Source organism: Prionailurus bengalensis, chromosome C2 (assembly GCF_016509475.1).
Source record: "Prionailurus bengalensis isolate Pbe53 chromosome C2, Fcat_Pben_1.1_paternal_pri, whole genome shotgun sequence".
Lineage (NCBI taxonomy): Eukaryota > Metazoa > Chordata > Mammalia > Carnivora > Felidae > Prionailurus > Prionailurus bengalensis.
The window spans coordinates 71496504-71519573 of NC_057350.1; the positions used below are offsets into that span (position 1 = coordinate 71496504).

At 38.8% G+C, this 23070-nt stretch overlaps 1 protein-coding gene across 1 annotated transcript in view; it reads right to left on the reverse strand.

Moving 5' to 3' along the window:
* OSBPL11 (oxysterol binding protein like 11) overlaps positions 1-18991 on the reverse strand; it is an 86174-nt gene extending 67183 nt beyond the window's left edge. Inside the window, exon 1 of the mRNA XM_043594400.1 lies at positions 17953-18991. Within this exon, the coding sequence (XP_043450335.1) occupies positions 17953-18269 (317 nt within the window). The 5' untranslated portion in view covers positions 18270-18991. The remainder of the gene's footprint in view (positions 1-17952) is intronic.
* Positions 18992-23070: the final 4079 nt, after the last annotated feature.

Consider the following 23070-nt stretch of genomic DNA (forward strand, 5'->3'; position numbering starts at 1 on the left):
TTTCCGATTCTGTGTCTCCCTCTCTCTCTGCCCCTCCCCCATTCATGCTCTGTCTCTCTCTGTCCCAAAAATAAATAAAAACGCTGAAATAAAAAAAAATTTAAAAAATAGGGATGCCTGGGTGGCTCAGGTTAAGCGTCCAACTTCAGCTCAGGTCATGATTATCTCGGTTTGGGGGCTCAAGCCCTGCATCGGGCTCTGTGCTAACAGCTGAGAGCCTGGAGCCTGCTTCAGATTCTGTGTCTCCCTCCCTCTGCCCCTTACCCGTTCACACTCTCTCTCAAAAGTAGATAAACGTTACAAAAAAATTTTTAATAAAAAATAAAATTTACAAAATTAAAAAATTAAATTAAAAATAAATTAAAAATAAATTCAGAAGAATTTTTTATTTTTAAGTAATCTCTACACACAACATGAGGCTTAAACCCACAAACCTGAGATCAAGAGTTGCATGCTCTGCCGACTGAGCCAACCAGGAGTCCCAGAAAATAATCTTTAGGAAAGAGCTCACAGATACACAGAACAGACTGATGGGGTGGGGTTGAGTAAAATGGATAAAAGTGGTTAAAAGACACAAATTTCCAATCACAAAATAAATACGTCCTGGGGATGTTATGTCCAGCACAGAGCATATAGTTAAAAATACTGTACTGCATATTTGAAAGTTGTTAAGAAAGTAGATCTTAAAAGTTCTCATCACAAGAAAAAAAAAAAGTGTATGTGTGATGATAGAGACACTTGAGTGGCTTAGTAGGCTAAGTGCCTGACTTGATTTCAGCTCAGGTCATGATCCCAGGGTTGCGGGATTGAGCCCTGCATCGGGATCCACACTGAGTGTGGAGCCTGCTTAAGATTCTCTCTCTCCCTCTGCCTCTCTCCCCACTTGTGCTCTTTCTCTAAAAAATAAAAAATATGTGTAGTGATAGATTTTTACTAGACTTCTTATGGTCTTCATTTCACAATATATACAAATACCAAATTATGTTGTCCACCTGGAAACTAATATGGCAATTATACCTTAATTAAAAAAAAAAACAACCTTATTCTTTGTTCATTCTACCCTGTAGCTTCATAACCTGAATTTATATATTTATATATGTACGTATGTATGTGTATATTTATACTCTGCACCAATCCACAAAAAGCCTATGGTGCCACATAACCTAAATTAAATTATTTCTTCAAAGAACCAAAATATCCCATAATTCACCATTTTTGGTTTTCCCCCTTAATCTAGGTTCTCTACACCAAGCCTTCATCACTATACTAGGACTACTGGCATATAATAAATACATTACAATTCAATAAAATTCAATTCCTCTGGTGCTAGGACCATTATATCCTCCAAATGCATATGTGAACTGTGGAAAGAATCCTTCTTAAAAACTCAGTATATACCCACAACTGAGAAAAACAAACAAAAATGTTTATTTCTAAGCAATTGAAAATAATGCCTCATCTCTTTTACTTTTGTCCAGTCTCTCACATAACTAAAGGTATCCCTCATTTTGGTCATATCTAAGTTGTTTCTATCAGTCATTTAATAGTTATCAATGAATTCTTAAGGGTACAATTCCAGTAGCAACATTCACGAAATAAAATCAAAGTAATGTTGTATAGTATAGTAATGTTCTTTGTTCAATTTTTAAATGTTAACATTTTGTTGATGCTTTCATCTAGAGTTAAGCTTTCTCACAAAAATTACAAGGGTGATATCACCATGGCTTATTTGACAATAGCATCAAGCCAGCCTCAAAAGAACTAGAAATTCAAATACGCAATTAATTACAAACTGCTGGCCTACTTTTATTACGTGATACAGACATCTGAGTCTACAAAGAACCAACTTAAGAACATCCTAGTCTCTGGAACAGCTGGTCGGCACTGTCATGTTCCCGTACTTTCCCTCCCTGGTCAGGTCAGTGCAACCGGCAGATGTAGAACAACTGTGCCATCTGGTGGCCACTATAAAGAGCTCTATGAGCGACCACCTTTTTGTTCACTCTTCCCTTTCTCCTCTCTACCTCCTTTATAACTGATTCTTTATGTAGTACCTCTAACCTTTATGCTTTGCTCCCATTTAAAATGTGTGAATTTGTATAGATTCTTAATGTACCTGTTAACATTAATAAAATCTAGTTGTTCAAATGGGAACACACCACATATGTGATCATATCATACTACTATTTTGTGTTCTATGAAGTAGAGATGATGGTCCAAAAGACAAATATACGGAAAAATAAGCTGTGAAAAAGTTAATTTCTTTTTCAGTCCTTCAGCAACTCCACCGATCAACAAATTGGGTATATTCTGATCTTCTAAACTTGTTAACATTCAATTGGGATTAGTACTAGAGGCTGATAGTCTATAAAAATAAGTGATTAACTGAACTATGCCAAGTGGCATTATTACATTTAATGTGAGGCTCATCTATCTTAATAACGATTACTTCAATTCCTAAGTCTCCATTACTATAACACACGTATTTCTTAACCTTTCTTGATCAGACTTAAGGAAGATATGTAGAAGCTTTTAAAATTAAGCTACTTTCTGAACAGCTTCAAATCCTTTCATTTCAGTTCCGCACAATTACTCATGACCTCCTAAATGCAAAGCACTCTGAAAACCCACTGAAAAGGATGGGAAAATAAAAAGGCAATTTCTCTCCATCCCCAAACCACCATCTAACATAAAAGAAATATATCTCCTTGAAGAAAAAGACAATGACAAGGGCTCCTACTAGAGGAGAGACACACTGGGCCTGTGTTTTTAGCTGTCATACTAATGAAAAGGGTATTTCATTAAAGACACAGGATTCAGTGGTGACTGAGCCTGAAATGACTGGACCTGACTGATTAGATGTGAAGTGAGAAAGAGATGGAGAGTGACAGTAGGGTGAGAGAGAAGGGACAACACCTGGAGTTCAGCTGGAACAACTGTGCAGATACTAATACTTTCACTAAAATGGGGACCACAGAGGAAGTTTTGGGTTTGTCCCAACTTAACATATTGAATTTCAGGGATCTGCAGACCATACACAGGGAGATAGCCAATAAGGTAGCATGATTTGGATTGGACATATAGATTTGGTAGTAATCAGCCTATAAGCATGTAACTGGTATTTGAAGCCAGAAGAGTAAATAAAATCACCCAGGAAGGATTATAAAATGACCAGCGATGGAACAGAGCCTAAGGGAGAACCCTCAAGAAAAGTTTTAAATGCAAGAGGAGTGCAGACAGAAGATAAGTAGTAGCTGAGTAGTAGAAAGAAAACCGGTAGTACTTTAAGTGAGTTTGTGGTCAAGCATGTTCAGTGCTACTGGGGGGGGGGGGGGGTGAACTAAGATGCAGACTGAGAAGTTTCTATTAGATTTACCAACCAAGAGATAACAGATCAATGAAATGATGAAGGCTGAGCCAGCTGGCAGTAACCAAGAGACACTGGGAGAAACAGAACTGGTTAAAAGGATGTGGGCTTAGGACGGGGTAATTCTAAGTACCCAAAGAGAAGGAGATAGAAAGAAAGGTTCAAGACTCAGAAGAAAGAGAGAAATGGGAGAGAGAAGCAGATTCCATAGCCCAGATACAGTACATACATAGCCCAGATACAGTAGAGGTGTCTTGGACACCTTAACACGTTTAACTGCAGGCAGAAATTTATGCAAGCTGTAGTCAGTGTAAAGCAGGTGCCAGTCAAGCCACAGATCAAAATTCCTACTTTCTACTAAGCAAAACTGTCCTCCAAAATTAGCTTAGTTTTGGTTCATTCCCTTGGTAATATAAATAGCATGATGAAGGGAGAGAGCAGCCTGCTTAGCTAAGGAAAAAGCAGCTGACAACAGATGGGAACGACTGCAACACATGTAAGTCCTTCTGCTGTTAAAAAGATATTCTGCAGAGCAGTGACTGCTTCTTACTCATCCTGGTATTCCTTGTAGCACCTAGCTTATAGCCTGGGATATAGCAGGTGCTCAAGAAATCTCTGCAGAATGATTTAAGCAATGGGAAGATAGAAGCAGAATGTTTCTATAAAACCACAAGGCAATTCTGAGTAACTGTCAAAAAAAAAAAATCAACACAGCCTGTACACTCCAATCAATTTCAGATAAAACAAAATCTAATTCCAACCATATCTTAGTCTATACCCAAAAGTATGAAGTAAAAGACATTCCCTTCCTGCAAAAAGCCTTAAAAATGTTAATGCTCTTTGCACTGAGTAATGTACAAAATTGTTGAATCACTGTATTGCACACCTGAAATTAATATAACACTGTATGTTTTACTGGAATTAATTTTTTTTTAATGTTAATGCTCTTTGGCCCAAGAATTTTACTTCCAGGTATCTAGTCTCAGATAAATAATTAGAAATGTAGACAAAGATAATATGCAACCTTGTCCACTATAGCACTACTTACAATAATTGAAATAAGAAAGAAAAGAAAAGAAAAGAAAAGAAAAGAAAAGAAAAGAAAGAAGTGAATGAAGAGAAAAGGAAGAAAATAAGCTCAATTAACAACATCAGGAGAATTATTAAGAAGTATCATGGATTACACTGTATGTTAACTACCTGGAATTTAAATAAAAACTTAAAAAAATATATATATATCACCAAGGTGAATAGGATTCACCAAGTAAAATGTTTATGAGTTTCTAACAACATGGGGAAGTGCTTTAAGATAATTAAGTTTTTTTATTTATAAAATACCAAATTTAAATATAGCCTATAAAAAATGTGCACAGGACAAAACTACACAAAATAGTAACTCCATCACTGGATGGAGAAGTTATGGATGGTTTTACTTTGCTGTCTTTACTATTTCACATTTTCCAATTTTAATATCCTATTATTTTTATAATTAAAACACTTTTTTAAATGTCCAATTATTTTGAACAGGCAGGATAGTTCAGGGCAGAGAGCTACTTCTATCTGTTATTATGCATGGATTAAATTTTTTAAAACTCTCCGAAGGGACTATATGACCATTGCTCTTTTGAGATGTAGAACTGTGTTTCCTATAAGCTCTTACTTCCCAAATTAACCTACACATACTCAAAACTGGGCTGGGTGGGTGGGTGGGAGAACAGGGTAAAATTAGATTGCATTTCTAGAGCAAATTTACTTGACTATAATAAGTTAAAGCATTAAAAAAATAAGTTAAAGCATTTTTAATATCAAAACTCTCATAATATTAAGAAAAAACTTGCTCCCTCCTCACACATCCATCTCCATGTGGAGAACTTCTCTAGAGAGCTCCCATCCTCTTTTCCCCATTCTTCCCCTCACACATCCCACAGCTGGGCATGAAGGGCTCAGCTCCTCTGGGCTCCTTCCCTTGGATCCGCCTCCTACCCAAAGAAGACATTCTTACCTGCTCTGACAGAGAGAAGACCTGAGTATTCCAAACTGCCTCTGTGCCTGTGACTAGGTAGATAAGTATGCCTAATTCCAGGGTGGAAATAGCAAATTTACTTTACTATGGTAACTGCTGCTGCTTTCTTCAATGAGTTTTTTGCAGTAATAAAACTATTTCTTCATATCCACTAGTATGTCTATTATCAAAACCAAAACCAAACCAAACCAAACCAAAAGACAGAAAATAACAAGGGTTGGCAAGGGTATGGAGAAATTGGAACCCTTCTGCATTATTGGTGGCAATGTAAAATGGTATAGCTGCCGTGGTAAACATGATTCAGCAATTCTACCTCTGGGTATACACACAAAAGAATGAAAGCAAGTACTCAAACAGGTATTTGTATACCAATGTTCACAGCGGTATTATTCACAATAGCCAGAAGATGGAAACAAATCAAATGTACATCAACAAATGAATGGATAAATAGAATGTGGTAAATACACACAACTGAATATTATTCAGCCTTAAAAAGGCAGGAAATTCTGACACATGCTGCAACATGGATAAACCCTGAGGACATTATGCCAAGTGAAATAAGCCAGACACAAAACGACAAAAGTTGTATGATTTCACTGTGAGACACCTAGAGTCGTCAGAATCATAGAGACAGAAGGTAGAATAGTGGTTGCGAGGGGTTGAGGATTGGGTGGGGATAGGGAGTTATTATTTAATGGGTAAAGAGTTTTAGTCTGTGATGACAAAAAATTCTTTTAAGTTTACCTTTTTATTTTGAGAGAAAGAGAACAGGTGTGTATGCATGACTGGGGGAGGGGCAGAAAGAGAGAAAGAGAATCCCAAGCAGGCTCTGCACTGTCAGCACAGGGCCAGACCAACCTGAGCCGAAGTTGGATGCTTAACCAACTGAACCACCCAGGCACCCCTGGGATGATGAAAAACTCTAAAGATGAATAGTAGTGATAGTTGCATAACACATCAATGTACTTAATGTCACAGAACTAGACACCTGAAAAATACTTTAGATGGTATATTTTATATGCATATTTTACTACAATTAAAAAAATAAACAAACCTGGGGTACCTGAGTGGCTCAGTTGGTTAAGTGTCAGACTCTTGGTTTCAGCTCAGGTAATGATCTCATGGTTCGTGGGTTCGAGCCCCCTGTCGGGCTCTATGCTGACAGAACGAGACCTGCTTGGGATTCTCTCTCCCTCTATCTCTTCCTCTGTGCCACTTGCACGCATGTGCGCTCTCTCTCTCTCTCTCTCTCAAAATAAACAAATAAACACTAAAAAAAAAACAAAACCCAACAACAACCTGACAATTTGATTGTATTCTGATTCCTGTGCCCTCCCTCTCAGCTGACCCTGACTCTATACTGACCTCTGTAAGCAACTGATACATAGAGAGTAGAATATAAAATTCTCATGAATTCTGAAATACAGAAAACTCCCAAGAAAGTTATACGAGCCAGGGGCTGTTTTAAATCACAAACTAGATCCACTTAAGGTAACTACTATATCTTATGCAGCTAAAAGATAGTTCAAGAAGAAAGTTTGAGAAGCACAGCTGTAAAATGTTTTCCTACACCGACCAAAAAAAAAAAATCCTATACATAATCTGATTGTTACAGGCAACTGGGAAATCCCTCATGCAGATAACTGGCCATTTAACAACAGACCTTCAATGAAGATGGGACAGAAGAAACTCCCACATGTTAAAGTAGAAAGTCACCTCTAACACCTCAAGAAAGAAAGCTGTTTATTATAATGGAAAGGGCATGGCTTAGTGTCAGACAGTTATAGGTATGAACTCCACTGTGACCTTGGGCAAGTAACATATCTGGTACTGCGTTTCTTCATCTGTAAATGGGGATAAGAATATCTATCCTGCAGATTTATAATGAGAAAAGAAAATATATTCACCCCAAATATATTTGAAGTATAAGTCAATATGGTTAATGCTCAACAAATACTGATTCTCTCACACTCCAGGAAGTCAATTCCTCCATAGGCAAATTCCTTTGACGTAGGCTAATTTTTCTAGATCAGTTTTCTAGATTTGTTGTATCTTTTTTTAAATGTTTTTTTAATTTATTTTGAAAGAGAGAGAGAGTGGAGGAAGGACAGAGAGAGAGGGAGAGAGAGAATCCCAAGTTGTCAGTGCAGAGTCCGACACAGAGCTCCATCCCATGAACCCTAAGATCATGACCTGAGCAGAAATCAAGAGATGGATACTTAACCCACTGGTCCACCCAGGCGTCCCTGTCTTATCTTCTTAGCCTGACATTTTCAAGTCAGAATGATGGGACCTAAAAAGCCCAAGACTTCCACTTCTTTCATTTTAAGAAATAGTTACTGCATTTTTTTTCCAGTAGGTATTTTGTCAAGAATGATGGAAGACCTGAGATGTTACCCTACTTGAAAGCTAGCAAGTTAGCCCAGTTTCATGGATGCTGGCAAAAGACATGAGACTCCTCAGTCAGAGACAAAAGACTCAGTAGCCATAGCAATAGCCCCATCACACAGGGCAACACAGAGGACCGGAGATGCCGGCACATGCAGGACATTGTGGGACAGGTTGAGGAACCTGTGTGCAGAGAACCCACATCTTTCAATGAACAGTAAGTTGGCCTAACCTCTGCAGCAAGGAGACCTTATCTTTATTATACTGGATGATAAATAAACCTGCCTTCTGCTTAGGAGGGAGATAACTATATCTTCCAAGACTGTTTGCTATACAGATTTTTTGGAAAAAAAACAGTAAGTAACGAAGGGAGAACTGTCTCCCAATAAGCGTTACTATGTATTACATTATCCAACCCTATCTTCCAGGCGCCAGTTCCCCTTCTCAGAGGCAAAGACCTCTCTCAATTTCTTGTGTACTTCTTCAGAAGTATTCTATGCACCTACAAGTGTGCACATATACACACCATTTTATTTTTTAAACAAATGGTTGCAATTATACACATAATTCTGTACCTTGCTTTTCTGTTTTCTTAGGGACAGTTTCACACTGACACATATGGATCTAACTCATTTCTTAACATCTGGACAGTAATCCATTTTATGGCAGTATCATATAGTTAACCAGTTCCAATCCTCCTACTAACAGAGTTTTTTGTCTAGGCTTTTATTATTACAAATAATGGTGCAACAGAGTTGTACATATCTTTGTACATATTTGCTAAAAGTGAAATTGCTAGGTATATGCGTTTTTAGTTTTTATAAATATCACCAACCTGCTCTCCAAACAGGCTACCCCAGTTTAACTCTCATCCTTTAATGTAAAAAGAGGACCTATTTCCTCACACCAGCCTAAAGCAGTATTGTTTGTCAACAAAAATAGGAGCTATAGCTCTTACTATAAACAGGACTTTCAGACATTACGAGTAGGCTTTTCAATACCCCTTAGGTTCAAAATTAAGTTGCTAAACCCTAAGTGTAAGGTAGTGTTATGCTGTGGAATGAGCACATAAAAGGGATACAGGATCTAATACCAATTTTCCTACGACTAATGCCACGACTGACCCTGGCCATATCAATCTCTCTGGACCTTGGTTTTTCTCATGTGTCCGATGACCCTTTCAACCTAAAATGTGTGTACATCACTCATCATTTGAAATTCTAAAGGTTTTTCTCAACAGAAAATTATTATTTCAAAAGTAAAGTTTGCAAATAAGAGAAACATTATACCTGTAATTAAAACTTTTTAGAATAAAGTAGAAAACTTTTTCTGGTACAGTATCTTTTCAGATAGTAGTATTTATTATCTCTCATATACTTCCAAAAGGCTTCACAGAAGCAGGCCTCAGTAAAACCAAGACATCACAGACCAAGAGAGTATCAAGATACTATACGTCTCACTGCCACACAAGAAGCCATTTTTAGGTGGGAGGAGACCTGAATCAGTCGAGGATAGGAAAGATTTTTCATTGGACCTCTCCCTTCTAATATTTTTTAATAATATTACCTATTCTAAAAAATCACATTAAAAATATTCTTTTCAATTATGTTATAAAAATATGTGAAACAGCTACAAAATTGATAAAGAAGTTCTCTTTGCAGATTTGAGGTTACAGATTCAGGCAGTACTTTAAAAAGGCCTCTATCAAGGATAAGAAAGCTGCTCCAGAAGCAACTATTGGTGGCATTTCATCTCACCTTTTGTATCATTCTCATTCCCTCCTTTTCTTCCTCTCTTTCTCTCCCTGTCCCTATCTCTTTGCTATATCCTTTTTCTCTCTCTATTTTTCCTCTTCTTTTCTTTTTCTCTCCCAACCATCCTTTTAACTAGGGCTTCCAGCTGCAGCCAGTAGCAACAGCCTCTCCCCTCTAGGGACCTTCCAACCAACCTCAAGAACAGCAATGGAAGTAAACTGCAAAGGCAGCCAAAATGCAAGAACAGGGAAACACTGAGTGAGAAATCATGTTTTGTTACAATACCTTACAAACCCAAAAGAAAATCCTTTCTTTCACCACCAAATAAACTGTTCTAAAACCCAGATGGTAATACCAAAACAATAATGTAACTATTTAAACAGGCAATTTAGTTTTAAGTTAAACCTGAATAAGTCTGGATACAAATCATTTTATTTAGCAAAATCGGTATAGGGGAAGATTCCTAGCTAGTGAAGATGTTTTCTCAAAGGGAACAAAGATGTTCCCTCTAGGCAAGGTAGTATAATTTACATCAAGAATATTCTCCACTATGTTCAAAAGCAAAAACAGAAGAGTTTAAAAAGATATAATTTCCCACAAATCTATTTGTTGGGCAATTTCTTCTGGAATCTAAATCATGCAATTTATTTGCAAAAGACCAATTTGCATGTTCTAACATTAACCTGCTTGTATAGTTTTGATACAGTAGAATTTCTATGTAAAATATGAACTCAAATGGACTGTGTTTAGACCTATAGCAAAAATATAAAACACTAAGAAATCAGAGTATACCATAAGAAACCAAATATTTTTCCTCAAGGCTTGGTGTAGTTCTCACTAGATTTCTGGAACAATATTTTATAGTTTTCAGCTACATGCCTATAAGTTGCCTTTCTCTTATTTTCACTAGCATCGATAGCAACTTTCAGATAAGGATAACAAAAACTAGGGTACAGAAGTACACATTCAAGTTTCCTTTAACTCCTACAGAGAGAAAAAGTAAACATTCACAATTTTTTCTTCAAATCAAACTCAAAAAGTGGTCAAACCCTGAAGATAGTAAATGTTAGGTTATGTTTACACAGATCTCCTTTCCCCATTTGAAAATAGGTACAGGTACTTTTCCTATTAACAGAGTATTTACAGTGGTAGACACCAGGTCTGACCATAAAAATTATTTCTATACTATACATTTTTAGAATTCTACCCATTTACTGAAACCCGTAACTATTTGCTAATAAGGAAAAGAGATCTGTTTGTTAATAGGGCTTGGCCAGCATGGAGCCCAAAATAAGACAAGCAGGCCTGTTATACACTCCAGTTTGCTTTTCAGTTCCTCCTCTGGGTAGTTCTCTTCTGTCCATCTCAATAAGTGGCATATTTGTAGATGTGTACATTTTTCTGAAAGCTGACACGAAGAATATGAAAATAATGGAAACATGCACATTTTATACACTTTGAACACTTACTATGAAAAAGGAAGGAAGGATCCAGAATTAAGAAATCTGTTTTGCTTTTAAATGGTGAACAAAGACCACAACATATAAATATAAATTACTTTGGAAGAAGAAAATTTGGGGCTAATCTAATAAATTTACTGATCAGCTTTGATTTGAAAAAGGGTCATCGTGATATATTTTGCAAAGGCAGCTGAGGCTCTTTCTTTCTTTCTTTTTTTTTTTTTGAAAGACTTTATTTTTACATAATCTCTACATCCAATGTGGGGCTCAAACTCAATCCCAAGATCAAGAGTCTCATGCTCTACTGACTGAGCTTGCCAGGCACCTCTCTTCTCTTTTCTGATTCTTTTCCAGAATCTTCCCAAAATAAGCCTTGGGAGTCCTTACTTTTCACTGTTATGAATGTATATATTAATTTGGAAATAACAGGGCTCTACATGATAGAGGCTCAAAAATATTTGCTGCATGAGTTAGAACACCAGTGAAGGATGAAACCACCATGTCCTAAACTATTTATCAATAACTATCCATTCCTTTAGAGAGTGTATCAACTTTAAATACCTCTACACAAATAACTACTTAGAAATAAAAGTTCTTCTACTTACTAGCTGTGGCTCTGGTCGATTCATTTTGACTTCTGTTTTATTCAACTATAAAATGGTGATAACAGTGTCCTTCCTACCTTCCTCTAAGAGCTGTAGTGAGGATTAAATGTGACAACAGAAGTGAATACATTCTGGATACTACAAAGGCAATTATCTACTTTGCTGGATATGCTCCACATCTCTAAAGTCTAGCTGGATATACAACTTAAACATTCTAGCAACTTAAGTTCAACATACGGAAAACCAAATGCATCATTTGACTCCCCAAATCTGTTTCTCGTGTAGACTTCTCAAAGTTTCAAATCTGGATGACAGAGGTCAATTTTTACTTCCTTCCCTCAGTACATCACCAAAGTCTGTCAACCTTCCTCCCATGGTTTCCTTCTTTTCCAGCCTACTAACACTTTCCCTGTATTATCTCATGTCTAGGTCATTACAACTGATCTCCTAGTAGCTCCTCTTATTCCCCGACAATCAGTTTCAGTCCCAAACTCTCAGCTTTAGAAACAAATTTCCAACTGCCTACTTGTCAAATCTGTCTCAACAATAGATGATGATCTAGAGTCTATTTATACTATCATCTGTAATAGGCACCTTCTAATGTGGCTCCCATGATCCTCACCTGCTGGTATTCACACCCTTGTGTGGGCTGAACCTCATCATTTACTCATTCCATGCCCAAGTGGGAGACAGGCAGAGACAGAGGGAGAGAGAGAGAATCCTAAGGAGGCTCCATGATGCCAGCACAAAGCCCAATGCAGGGCTTGATCTCACTAACCATGAGCTCATGACCTGAGCTGAAATCAAGAGTCAGATGCTTAACTGACTGCGCCACCCAGGCACAACTCATCACTCACTTCTAATATAGTGAAAAGTGATGGGGACTTTACTTCCATGTTTAAGTTACAAAAGACTGTCACTTCCATCTTGCTAGCATTCTCGTTTTCTTACTTCCTCACTCTGAAATAACAAGCCGTCAAGTAGTAAGATGCTCTGTGGAGATGCCCATGAAGCCAGGAACCAAAGGAAACCACCAGCGGTCAGTTTATAAGGAACTGAGGTCTTTGTCCAACAGGCCAAAAGAAATGAATTGTGCCAAGACCCACAAATGAGCCAGGAAATGAATTCTTCCCAGCTGAGCCTCAAGATAACTGTAGCCTTGTGAAATACCCAGAACCAGTGGACCCACCTAAGCTTCAGAACACTCTGGGATAAAAAATGTTACTGTTTCAACACACTAAATTTTGGGGTAATTTGTAACACAACAGTAGATAATACACTATCTCACATATTTCAAAATAAATTCAAAATAAATAATAAACATAAAAAGAAATTTACAAACATTAAAAAAAATTGGGGGCACTTAGGTGGCTCAGGCAATTAAATGTCTGACTCCTGATTTTGGCTCAGGTCATGGTCTCACAGTTCTGAGACTGAGCCCCCTGTCAGGCTCCACACTGACTGGGATTCCCACTCTCTCCCTCTCTCTTTGCCCACCCCCCAGCTCGCGCGCACAGGTGCTCTCTCTTTCTCTCTCTCAAAATAAACATTTAAAATAAAAAAGACAGGGGCGCTTGGGTGGCTTAGATGGTTGAGCGGTTGAGCGTACAACTTCAGCTCAGCTCATGATCTCGTGGTTTGTGGGTTTGAGCCCTGCGTTGGGCTCTGCTGACAGCTCAGAGCCTGGAGCCTGCTTCGGATTCTGTGTCTCATTCTCTCTCTGCCCCTCCCCAACTTGTGCTCTGTCTCTGTCTCTCAAAAAAAAAAAAAAACAAAAAAACGTAAAAACAAATTTTTTTTAATCAAAAAGACAATAAAGTGCTGGTAAGAATATGAAGAAGTTAAAACTCAATAAACTGCTGGCAAGAAAGTAAAATGGTATAGCTACTTTAGAAAATAGTCTGGGGGCACCTGGGTGGCTCAGTGGGTTGAGTGTCTGATTTTTGATTTTGGTTCAGGTCACAATCTCACAGTTGTGGAATCAAGCCCTGCAATGGGCTCTGCACTGAGTGTGGAGCCTGGTTGAGATTCTCTTTCCCTCTGCCCCTCTGCCCACTTGTGCTCTTTCTTTAAAAATTAAATTAAATTAAAAAAAAATAGTCTGACAGTTCCTCAAAAAGTTAAGCGTAAAGTTACCATACGACCCAGCAATTCCACTCCTAGATATACACCAAAGAGAAATGAAAACACATATCCACACAAAAGTTGAACACAAACGTTCAAAGTAGCATTATTCATAATAGCCACAAAACAGAAACAACCCAAATGTGTGTCAAATGATGAATAACAAAATATGGTATATTTGTATAATGGAATATTATTCAGTCATAAAAAAGAATGAAGGAATGATATGTGACAGCATTTATAAACCTCAAAAACATGATGCTTATTAATTTTCTAAGTTTGTAAAGCTAAAGTCCAGGTCTGAATCTCAGGGTCTTTACTGAATTTCAACTATTCAGTAAGACATAACCAAAAATTTCCACTTTTAAAATGGAACAGTAGCAAATTACAGGTAGGCAGTTGAATGTATTGCCTCTGAAATTATAGAAATAGCTGAAGCCATGGAAGAGAATGAGATAACAAACAGAAAACATGCAGCTTAAGGAAAGAAAATGATGGAATATCATACCAGCCTTTTAAGGAAAAGAGCCAACCAAAGAAACGGAGAAAAAAAACATTCAGAGGGTAAAGGAGAAACCAAGAGAAAGTAATATCAAAAACTCAAGAAAAGAGAGGCGCTTGGCTGGCCCAGTCAGTAGAGCATGCAACTCTTGATCTCGGGGTTGTAAGTTCAAGCCCCATTGTGGGTGTAGGGATTACTTAAAAGTAAAATCTTTAAAAAAAGAAAAAAGAAAAAAAAGAAAAGGCAAGAAACGAATTGTAACTAATACAGTTATAGAGAAATCAATGGGAATAAGAATCTAAAAAAAATTCATTTTTTCACTCCTATCCTTGGTGTGGATAGAGCCAAATATCATGGGTTGAGCAATAAACAAGGATTAAAGAAATGGAAGCAGTTGTGTGTAAATGAGTTTTAAGAGGAAAGAATTAGGCTGAGTTTTACTACACTTGTTTTTTTAAGTCTAGAAACTTTAAGTCTCAGAGGAAGAAGCCAGGAAGAGAGAACAACACAGGGCAATGGAGAAAACTGCTTCATCAATGTCCTAGAGGACAAAGGGACAAATTAAATTGAGAGCTAGGTTGAAGGATTAGTCTTGGACAAACTTCATTAAAATAAAAATACGTCAGTATGTAAATGCAGTAACACATTATATATCTGCACCCTTGGGGAAGAGTTTCACATAACTGCACTTTCCAAATATTTAAGCATCTTTTCTTTCAGCTATTTTCTTTGAAATTGTTCAACACTATATCACGTGGTTCTGTCTTCTTACACACTGTGCTTTCCTAGATGACTTAAGGCCATTATGACTGATTATTGTACTAGGAAGCAATATAGCTGAGTCTGCATGTTAATTTTTCAAATCTTCTTGGGCTGTCCTACACTTATCAGTTGCCATTTTCTCTGGTACATTTACCGTGATAACCTTTTTCATATGTGCTTCCAATAGATTCTAGTTTGAAAATCATGTAACCATTAAGTAATACACTAAACAAAGGATAATACAGTTCTGAATTGAAGTACAGGAGTAAAGTGCGTGGCTTTATGACAACTCTCTCCAGGGCTAAAAATTCTGTTTCACGTTTTAATTCAACTGAGAGTGGGTTTCAAAAAGTTGCGGATATCTATCAGAAGACAGACTTCTGACTTGGAATATTACTTTATTTTGCTTCCTTAAGTCATATCAAAATATCCTTGCCAAGTAATTGATAATCTTACATGGTTAGTCTTCAGCCACCAAAAAAAAGGATCATGTTGATTCCAAAAGTGACCCTAAATATCTCACAGTAACTAAATATACTTTCCTGTCCTAAAATCACTTACCAATAAAGTTATAATTTTCTACACTTCATTTCTGTATGCTAATAGTCATGCATATTTCACACATATGGATATTATGTGTATACTGTGTATAGTTAAGTATATATCGTTCACAAAAATCTTAGCTTTATTTTTTTAAATTTATTTTGAAAGAAAGAGACAGTGAGTGTGGGAAGGGGCAGAGAGAGAGAGAGAGAGAGAGAGAAAGAGAATCCCAAGAAGCACAGAGCCTGACTCAGGGCTTAAACTCAAAAAACGTGAGATTGTGACCCAAGCTAAAATCCAGAGTTGGATACTGAACCAAATGAGCCATTCAGGTGTCCCACAAAATCTTGGCTTTAATCCCTTTCAAGTTTCACACAAATTTCACAACTACAAATAGCACAGGGCTAAAAATGACTAGAGTTAAGTACACAGGGAGTCAGTTAACCAAAATTTAACAATTCATTTCTTTAGCTGCAATACAATGGTATAGCCTGAATTCATTCTTTCTTAAGATTCTGGTGATCTAGCAATTCTACTTCTGGGTATTTATCTGGAAAAAAAAAAGGGGGGGTGCACTTGGGGGGCTCAGTCAGTTAAGCATCCGACTTGGGCTCAGGTCATGACCTCACGGTTTGTGAGTTCGAGTCCTGCATTGGACCCTGTGCTGATAGGCTCAGCCTGGAGCCTGCTTCAGAGTCTGTGTGTCTCCCTCTCTCTCTGCCCTTCCCCCCGCTCATGCTCCGTGTGTGTGTGTGTGTGTGTGTGTGTGTGTGTGTGTGTCTCAAAAATAAATAAACATTAAAAGAAGTAAACATTAACTTGAAAAGATTATCTGCACCCCTATGTTCAATGAAGCATTATTTACAATAGCCAAGATGTGGAAGCACCCTAAGTGTCTATCAACGGATGAACAAATAAAGAAAATGTAATATATAAAATGGAATATTATTTAGCCACCAAAAAAAAGGAAATCTTGCCATTTGCAAAAACATGGATGGACCCTGGGGGCATTAAGTGAAGTTAGACAAACAAATACTGTGTGATCTCACTTATACATGAAATCTAAAAAAACAAACAAAACAAAATAAAATAAAAATGAACTCCTAGATAGGGACAGACCAGTGGTTTGCCAGAGGTGGGGGAATGGGGTGGAGACATGGACTGTGAATTGGGTGAAGGTGGCCAAAAGGTACAAGCTTCCAGTTACAACATAAGTCCTGGGGATGTAATCCAAAGCATGGTGACTATAATTAATGATAACATTTTGTGTATTTGAGAGTTGCTAAGAGAGAAATCTTAAAAGTTCTCATCACAATAAAAAAAATATTGTAACTATGTATGGTGATGGATGTTCACTAGATTTACTGTGGTGATCAACACATACAAATAGAGAATCATGTTGTACACTTGAATCTAATGTTACATGTAAAATATCTCAATTAAAAAGATTCTGGTTATATCCTCCTATACTTTACTCATCAAAAGCAAAAACAAAACTACCATTGCTTCTGCAGCACTCTCTTCCTGCTCCTTAAATTTATCCTCCATATTAATGAAAATTAACAAATGTAGAATTTCTCATCATGACAGAGTTAAATGGCCTGACCAACTCAAACTGAAATGTCTCCAGTCTCCCTGGTTTAGAGTATTAGAGGCACCAGTATCTATATCTGTGCCCCTGTGTTCAAATTATTTACGTGTATCTCCCCTTCTAAGTCACAAACACCATGAGGGCAAAAATCTTTTTTTTTTTTTTAATGCTTATTTTTGAGAGAAAGACAGAGTGCAAATGGGAAGAGGGAGAGGGAGAGGGAGGGAGAGGGAGAGGGAGAGGGAGAGGGAGAGGGAGAGGGAGAGAGAGAGAGAGAGAGCAGGCTCCAGGCTCTGAGCTATCAGCACAGAGCCCCATGCCAGGATCATGACCTGAGCCGAAGTCAGAGGCTTAACAGACTGAACCACCCAGGGGCCGCAAGAATCTTTTCTTATTCAATGATTCCATTCAATCACTTGACAAGTATGTTTGAGCACCTAGCATTTCCTAGCCTCTGGAGAGAGCTGAGTTAAGCAGTTCCTGCCTTCACAGTCAAGCAGGAACTGTAAACACAGGCCTGTAAACAAATTACAACACACGCAAAAGCAGAAGTGAGCACAGAAATTAAATCAGAAGAGGAATGAACTCTAGGGATGTAGAGGAAGTTCAGGGATACACTTATGTATTCTCCGAAAGGCCTTCCATAAATACCTGTTGAATGGACGAATGAATGAATGAAATCTTGCTTATGAAAGATGAGATCCCAGGTCCAAATGAGATGTATTAGTTGCTTCTGGAAGTCACTAGGTAACTTTACCTTTCAACAACCGCCAAAATGCAGACTCCAGCATGTCACCCCCACCTGAGGAAATCACCTTGAAGAAAGGACCTACCTGTACTGCCAGCCTTTTGCACTGCCACCGCGACTACTGCTGCTGCTGCTGCTGCTGATTCCACCCCCACAGCTGCTGTTGCTGCTGTTCTTGTTTGGGGTCACCGCTGTGGCCAGGCCCTCCAGCTTTCCTTCACTCTCTGAGACTTTCATTGTTGACACTGGTTCACCCCCCTGCATCTTAACTCCAAAGTCCATTTGCCCTTTTTGGGCGGGAGGGAACAACTCTGCAGAGTAGTTTTGTAGGTGCGAATTTTTAAGATTTGATCTGAAGGTGATTCCAGTTGCTAAATCAGGCCGCGGCTGGATGGGAACCATCAAATGGTCCAGGGAAGGAATACAAGCATTCCTACCAAAGGAAAACTTTTAAGAGGGCAAGGGTAGCAATGAGGACAGAAACCCTTTAAATATATATCTCTTTCCCGGCAAATGCAAGGAGGAAAAAAATCACCCTGCCAGAGGGTTTGGTGGTTTACTCAAAGGAGAAGCAGAAGCAGTGCGAGGAGGTCGGGGACTCTTAGCCAAGAGGGCTTGCCGAAGGACGGAGGACCACGGACCGCGACCCGAGGCCTGACCTCTGAGCTGACGGGCTGGCCCGCCGCGCTCCCTCTGCTCCTCCAGCGGGTCCTCTGGCGGAGGGTTCCGTCCAGCCCGCTCGACGGTTCCCGCCGCAGCCCCCGTGACAGAACAGGGACCGCCCGCGCGCAACCCGGGAGGAGGGCTGGGGAAGGAGGCCGCCGGGGGCGGGACGCCGGCTCCCAGGGCCGCCTCTCCTCCGGCCAGTGGCGAGCCGCTCGGGGCGACTTCCTCCAACGCCCCCGGCCCAGGGCCCTCGACTGGGCTCCCAAGACCGGCGAGTCCCTCGCCCTCTCCCCAGCCCCAAGCGTGAATACCACAGCTGCGGTCGCCGCCCCACCCACAGCCCCACAGCGGGTCACCCACCCGCCTGCTCTTTCCCCGCCTTCCCTTCCGGAGTAGTGTGAGCTCACTTCCGAAGCAGAAGCGCCTGGCGCCATCTTGGCGCAGGGCACGCGGCCCTGAAGGGGGCGGAGCCTCGGGGGTAGCGGTGTTGGGGGGGTTGACCCGGAAGAAGGGAAAGGGAGGAAGGTGGGACAGCCAAGGACGGAGAAACAAAGAAGTCCGACTTAGTGCCGTTGTGAAGTGTGACTTCGGGCCTTCCTAACCAGGTCCTGTCCATCCATTGGAGGGCCCATTCTAGGCATCTTAGAATGAAGGCTTAGAAAAATAATATCATTTCTGTAACAAATTGCTAAAAACCCTCCTATTTGGAGTGCCTGGGTGGCTCAGTTGGTTAATGGTCGGACTCTTGCTTGCAGTTCAGGTCATGACCTCCAAGTTGGTGAGTTCAAGCCCCACCTTAGACCATGCTGACAGCATGGAGCCTGCTTGGAACTCTCTCTTTCTCTCTCTCTCAAAATAAATAAACATTAAAACAACAACAAGAAGAAAACTCGTCTTCATTTTAGTGATTTTTGCAAAAATTGCATGACATTGGAATAGGGCAAATCATTGTTGCAAATGAAAATGAAACTGTTGTGGAAATTATAGCACTCAGAATCAAAGCTAGGTACTGTTTCTCTGACCCCAGACAACTCACACTCTTTAGACTTTGTTTTTTTCACCTGTATAGAAGCAGTAGTTGAAGGTAATTTTTAACGTCCCATCTAATTGTAAATTCTAGTTTCTAACAACATGATTTGTGAATTGAATGTATGTCATATGCAAAACACGAAGGCAAATGCAAAGAAGTATTACCAAAGTAAAAACGCAGGGGGCGCCTGGGTGGCTCAGTCGGTTAAGCCTCTGACTTCAGCTCAGGTCATGATCTTACAGTGGGTGAGTTTGAGACACACGTCGTCGTCAGCCTCTGTGCTGACAGCTCAGAGCCTGCAGCCTGCTTCAGATTCTGTGTCTCCCTCCCTCTCCGCCCCTCCCCTGCTCGTGCTCTGTCTCTCTCTGTCTCAAAAATAAATAAAAACATTTTTAAAAAAAGGCAGTAAAACAAATGCGGATACATACATAATTAAAGCTATGAAGAAAATTAAAGGAGAAGATATTAAAAAAAGTGGGATGGGACAGAGAATCTGTTTTAGAAGAAAGGTTGAGAAAAGTCATCTACGAGAAGATATTTAAGGTGAGAAACGAAGAAACATGAGGAAGCTAAGGGAAAAGAAAGCTTTATTTATTCTGGGGAATGAAAGACCTGGCAGCATGGTGAGCAAGAGAGAGTAGCATAAAATGAGAGTGAAGAGGTAGGCAGAGAAATTCGGATTTTATTGTTAAGTGCAATGGAAAGTTATTGAAGGTTTAAACAGAGAAGGTTTGTAATCTGATCTATGTTTTTAAAAGATCTCTCTGGTCTCTTCAACAAATAGTGTTGGGTCAAGTGGATATCTATATAAGGAATGAAATTGGATCCCTACCTCACATCATACACAAAAATTAATTCAAAATGGATCAAAGACAAATATGAGAGCTGAAACCATAAAACTCCTAAAAATATATATATATAGGGGTAAATCTCCATGACCTGGAGTTAGGCAAACCTTCTTAGAAATGACATCAAAGCCTAAGCAACAAAAGAAAAAAGTAGCTAGATTCAGAGTCATGAAAATTAAAAACTTTGGTGCTACAAACAATACCATCAAAAAAGTAGGAAACAGAGAGGTGCCTGGGTAGCTCAGTTGGTTAAATGTCCAACTCTCGATTTCAGCTCAGATCATAATCTCACAGTTTGTGAGTTCAAGTCCCACATAGTGCTCTGCACTGACAGTGTAGAGCCTGCTTGAGATTTTGCCTCCCTCTCTCTCTGCCCCTCCTCCACTTGCTCTCTCTCAAAATAAAAATAAAAATAAGTGTTAAAAGAAAAACTGAAAAAATAACCCAGAAAATGAGAGAAAAATATTTACAAACCATGTATCTGATAAGGAACTTTACTTTATGTAAAGCACTCTTACAGCTCACTAATTAAAAAAATAAACAACCCTATTTAAAATGGGCAAAGGAGCTAGATAAAAATTTCTTCAAAGAAGATATACCAAAAGTCAATAAGTACATTAAGAGAGTCTCAACATTATTTACCAAGGAAACACAGATCAAAACCACAATGAGATGGTGATTCCCAACCACTAGGATGGCTATAATAAAAAAGACAATAACCAATTGTTGATCTTGATGAGGGACATGGAGAAGAAACTGTACTCCTCATACACTTCCGGTAGAAGCATTACACTAAGTCTAAGAAGCAAGACACAAAAAACCACATATTTTATGATTCCATTTATATGAATGTCCAGAATCGGCAAATCTATAGAAGCAGGAAGTAGATTAGTGGTTGCCAGAGGCTGGGAGGGAAGAGGAATGGGAAATTACTGCTAATAGATATGGGTTTTTTTGAAGGGTAATTAAAATGTTTTAAAATTAGATGCTTGCAAATGGTTGTGCAATCTTGTGAATATATTAATATCTGTTTAGTTGTATACTTTAAATGGGTGAATTTAGGATGCATGAATGATAACAAAATAAAATTATTTTTTAAAAAAAATTCTCTAGTTACCATGTAGAGAATTGATTTTAGTGGGAGAAAAAGAGGAAGCAGGGAGACTTGTTAGGAAGCTTTATAAGAAATGAAGTGAGAAGTGATAATGGATCAGACTAGGGTGATGGCAATGAGGATAGGGCAGTAATTGGATCCAAACCGTATGGGTGTGGAGGTGGCTACAGCACTGAAAGTGGATTGAATTTCCAACGGTGCAGGAAATATTCTTACAGACCTCTCCAATGCCAGTCTGTTCTACACATCACAGATGACAACCTTCTGATGAAACTCAGAACCCTCCAAAGACCTTTCATTATTTCTGAAAAAAATTCCAAACTCCTCTGTCCAAGAAAAAATGGTGTTGTAATAGCTATAGGATTGAGAGTTATTCTTTTGTAGTCCCATACTGATCAAGATAAAGATCTCTATATAATCAATGAGGTCAGCCAACTGTAAAAGTAAGCCATGCTAAACCACTCTAATCAAGGAAAAGAAGTATTGAGTGTATGCCTTAATTGGATCAATGAGAGGTGCAAAGGAGGAACATGCCAATCCAAGGACAGGAGACAACATGGAGTTTGGAAAAAGCTTTAGCTTTAGAGACCCAGGGACTATTTTGGCATTCCTCCCAATGGTGATAAGACTTGGGGACTAGCTTATGCTGACCAGGTGCACAACAGATGATGTATAGCAAATGGAAAGACAAATGTTAATAATAAAAAAAAAAAATTCAATCCAGAGTGTTCAAGTTTGAGTACACTTTTTGTGCAAGACACTCAGCAGGATGCACTTTTTACCAGAAGGTTACAAGATGTTCATAGACTCATGAGCCAGAGCTAGGAGAGTTGATTGACAGATATTTTGTTTTCTTAAAGCAAAAACTTCTTTTATTGTAAACTGAGTCTGTTTCATCCAATGTCTAAAGAGAAAGAAGAGCATATGACTTGAACAAAGAAGATAAATGCACTTTTTTGAAAGACTTCAAAGAAGGATATGTTCATCTCTGTGAAGACATTATTGTGCATTCGTCAGCATTCTACTTGCATGATGGATCAGAGCATCCTTCCACATGGAAAGAAGCTGAAAAGCATAGTGGTCAAGAACATTTTGGGACACCTGGGTGGCTCAGTCAGTTGAGTGTCAGACTCTTCATTTCCACTCAGGTCCTGATCCCAGGGTCGTGGGATTAAGCCCCGTGTCAGGCTCTCAGAATCTTGGGATTCTCCCTCTCCCTCTCTCCCAACTTAAAAAAAAAAAAAAAAAAAAAGTCAAGGGAGTAAGTACAAGGATAACCATTGCATAATTAAAAAAAAAGAAAAAAGGACATTTGATTAACATTCAGTTTTAGAAGCTTTATACCCATGATAGGCCAGCATATAGGACTTTTTAAAGAAGTTTCCCTTTAGGGTTTGTTCCTTGGATTAGAAATTGTAGGCCTTTGGTATTTTTTTGTCAAGCACTTTCAGAATTCATGATTTTGGTTCAGGGCTGGTAATATTGTGCCATTTTCTTCTTCCTCACAAAAATATTTTTGGATATGTGCCAGAATGACAATCATTG